The following is a 2,500-nucleotide window of genomic DNA, read 5'->3' on the forward strand; positions in this document are numbered from 1 at the left end:
CTCTGGTTTTGGGCGAAAGAAAATAGCGGAGGATCAATTAATTATGATTTTATTCAACATATTCCCCTCTCAAATTCACACACTTATTGTAGCGGTCCTTCATGTTTTCTGGGCCTTGTAAACAAAATCTCGGACGGTTGGGCCTCCAACCAGATCATTCGGGATATCTTTAAAGCCGGGAACTTTCCAGTACAGCCTCCTATAAACAAACACACACACACACACACATATGCCTTTCTTTCTAATTTGTATTACTCTTTCTTTCTCTGTAGGTATCCTCAATAAATCGAGTTTTACGTAATCTTGCGAGCGAAAACCAAAAGGTGATTGGTCAAGGGACTATGTACGACAAATTGGGCTTATTGAACGGTCAGGCATGGCCCAGGCCTAATCCGTGGTACGCCCCCAACGCGTCTATGGCTGGGCTTAGTGCACCTACAAGTTACGCAGCGCAGCCGAACCCGACTGCAAGCGTGGCGAGTAAAAAGGGTGAGTATTTGTAAAAAAGGATAAAAAAATGAAAGAAAAAATAATGAAATGTATATATATATATAAATGTAATCAAAAATTGTTGCTAAAAATGGGGGAAAGTTGTACGAAAAGTTAACGGGAGAAATTTATTTTTATCAGTGGGGGAAGAAATGAAAAATGTTATTAGGAAGTTTTGTTAAAAAATGGGGTAAATTTTAGGGAAAGAGAACGATTGAAATTTATTTTTTATTTTCGGTGGAGGAATGAAAAAAATAATAAAAAATAGAATGAATGAATATATGTAAGCAAAAATTGGTTTTGTTTAAAAATTGGGGTAAAATTGTACGAAAAGTGAACGGGGAAAATTTATTTTTATCAGTAGGGGAAGAAATGATAAATGTAAAGTAGGAAGTTTGTTTAAAAACTGGGGTAAATTTTAGGGAAAGATAACGAAGGAAATTTATTTTTCGTTTTCGGTGGAGGAATGAAAAAAAAGAAAATTAAGAATGAATGAATATATGTAAGCAAAAAATGTTTTGTTTAAAAAGTGGGGCAAAATTGTAAGCGAACGAGGGAAATATATATTTGAAAATGTTGAGTAGAAAGGAAAAATGCAAGCAAATCTTTTGCTACAAAATAGAAATTATAGGAAAAGGGAACGAAGGGAATTTATTTTTAAAAATGAGGGAAGACAGGAGCAGTGTATGTGGGAGTTGTTTCTGACAATACGAGGAAAATGAAGAAAAGTTGGTTTTGAAAATGGGGGTGAGGAAAGAATGATGGAAAAGGATTAAACCAAGGCAAAATTGTTTGTAAAACATGGGGGGAAATGATGGAAAATTTTACGGGGGAAAACGTGTTTCTGAAAAAATGGGGAAAATGAAGGAAATGAGTTGAAACCGGTATGGGAACATATTTAGAGAAAACAATGCAAATTAACATAAATGTCGGCCAATTTGTTTGTAATTATTTACATTTGGATTAATTATTATTTTTTGTTTGTTTAACATTTATTTTGTCATTCTTATTGTTATCTATATGTTTTTGTTATTTTATTGTTGCTGTATTTTATGTTTTGTTTCTGTTGACGATGAATTTATGTTGATTCTATACATATAAATATACACCATATATAATGCTCATGCCTTTATCAAACATGTATATATATACATTACCCATATATAAACAAAACATATAGATAAAAGATTATATATAAATACAATACATACATACGTATAGAATTGAAAAACCAAGAAGATAGTGGCCATCTATGCACACCCAAAACTTTTTATTAAAAGGTTCTCTACACCATGTATAACAATGATAATGATGCAGCAACTGCACACTGCTCTGCATGTATGCAATGATGTATCTTAGTCGCTGCAATTTCACAAACGGAACCTCATTTGGGACGCTTTGAAAGTGAAGTAATTCTACAAGTTTCGTGCGTTGGTTTTTAGCGGAAGGTGATAGCGTTACTTTTTAAATTAAATTAAAATTCCGGTCTTATAATCACCTCTACTGGTAGTATATATATATATATATATATATCAACAATCAAGGAACGGCCATAATAGGCCATTCACCCACTAGAAATAACAGCCAAAGCTTCAACCGCAAATAAAAGTCAATTCCGTAAACAGGAGAAAATTTATATATATATTATATGTATATATATATTATATATAATATATATATATATATATATATATATATATAATATATATATATATATATAATATATATATATATATATACATATATATATATATATATATATGTATATAGGCGCAGGAATGGCTGTGGGGTGAGAAACTCGCTTCCCAACTTCAAGGTTCCGGGTTCAGTTCCACTGTGTGGCACCTTGGGCAAGTGTCTTCTACTATAGCCTCGGGCCGACCAAAACCTTGAGAGTGAATTTGGTAGGCGGAAACTGAAAGAAGCTCGTCGTGTATATATATATATATATATGGTGTGTGTGTGTGTGTGTTTGTGTGTTTGTGTGTCTATGTTTGTCCCCACCCAGCCA

The 2,500-nt window shown here is 32.9% G+C and overlaps 1 protein-coding gene across 1 annotated transcript in view; it reads left to right on the forward strand.

Moving 5' to 3' along the window:
* The window catches only part of LOC115229126 (paired box protein Pax-6), a gene marked incomplete at its 5' end in the record, with an annotated part of 5,290 nt that extends 4,546 nt beyond the window's left edge, over nt 1-744 (forward strand). The window contains one exon of the mRNA XM_029799537.2: nt 273-744. Coding sequence (XP_029655397.2) covers nt 273-503 — 231 coding nt within the window. The remainder of the gene's footprint in view (nt 1-272) is intronic.
* Between the last annotated feature and the right edge of the window lie 1,756 nt (nt 745-2,500).

This window comes from Octopus sinensis, unplaced genomic scaffold, assembly GCF_006345805.1.
Source record: "Octopus sinensis unplaced genomic scaffold, ASM634580v1 Contig11929, whole genome shotgun sequence".
Lineage (NCBI taxonomy): Eukaryota > Metazoa > Mollusca > Cephalopoda > Octopoda > Octopodidae > Octopus > Octopus sinensis.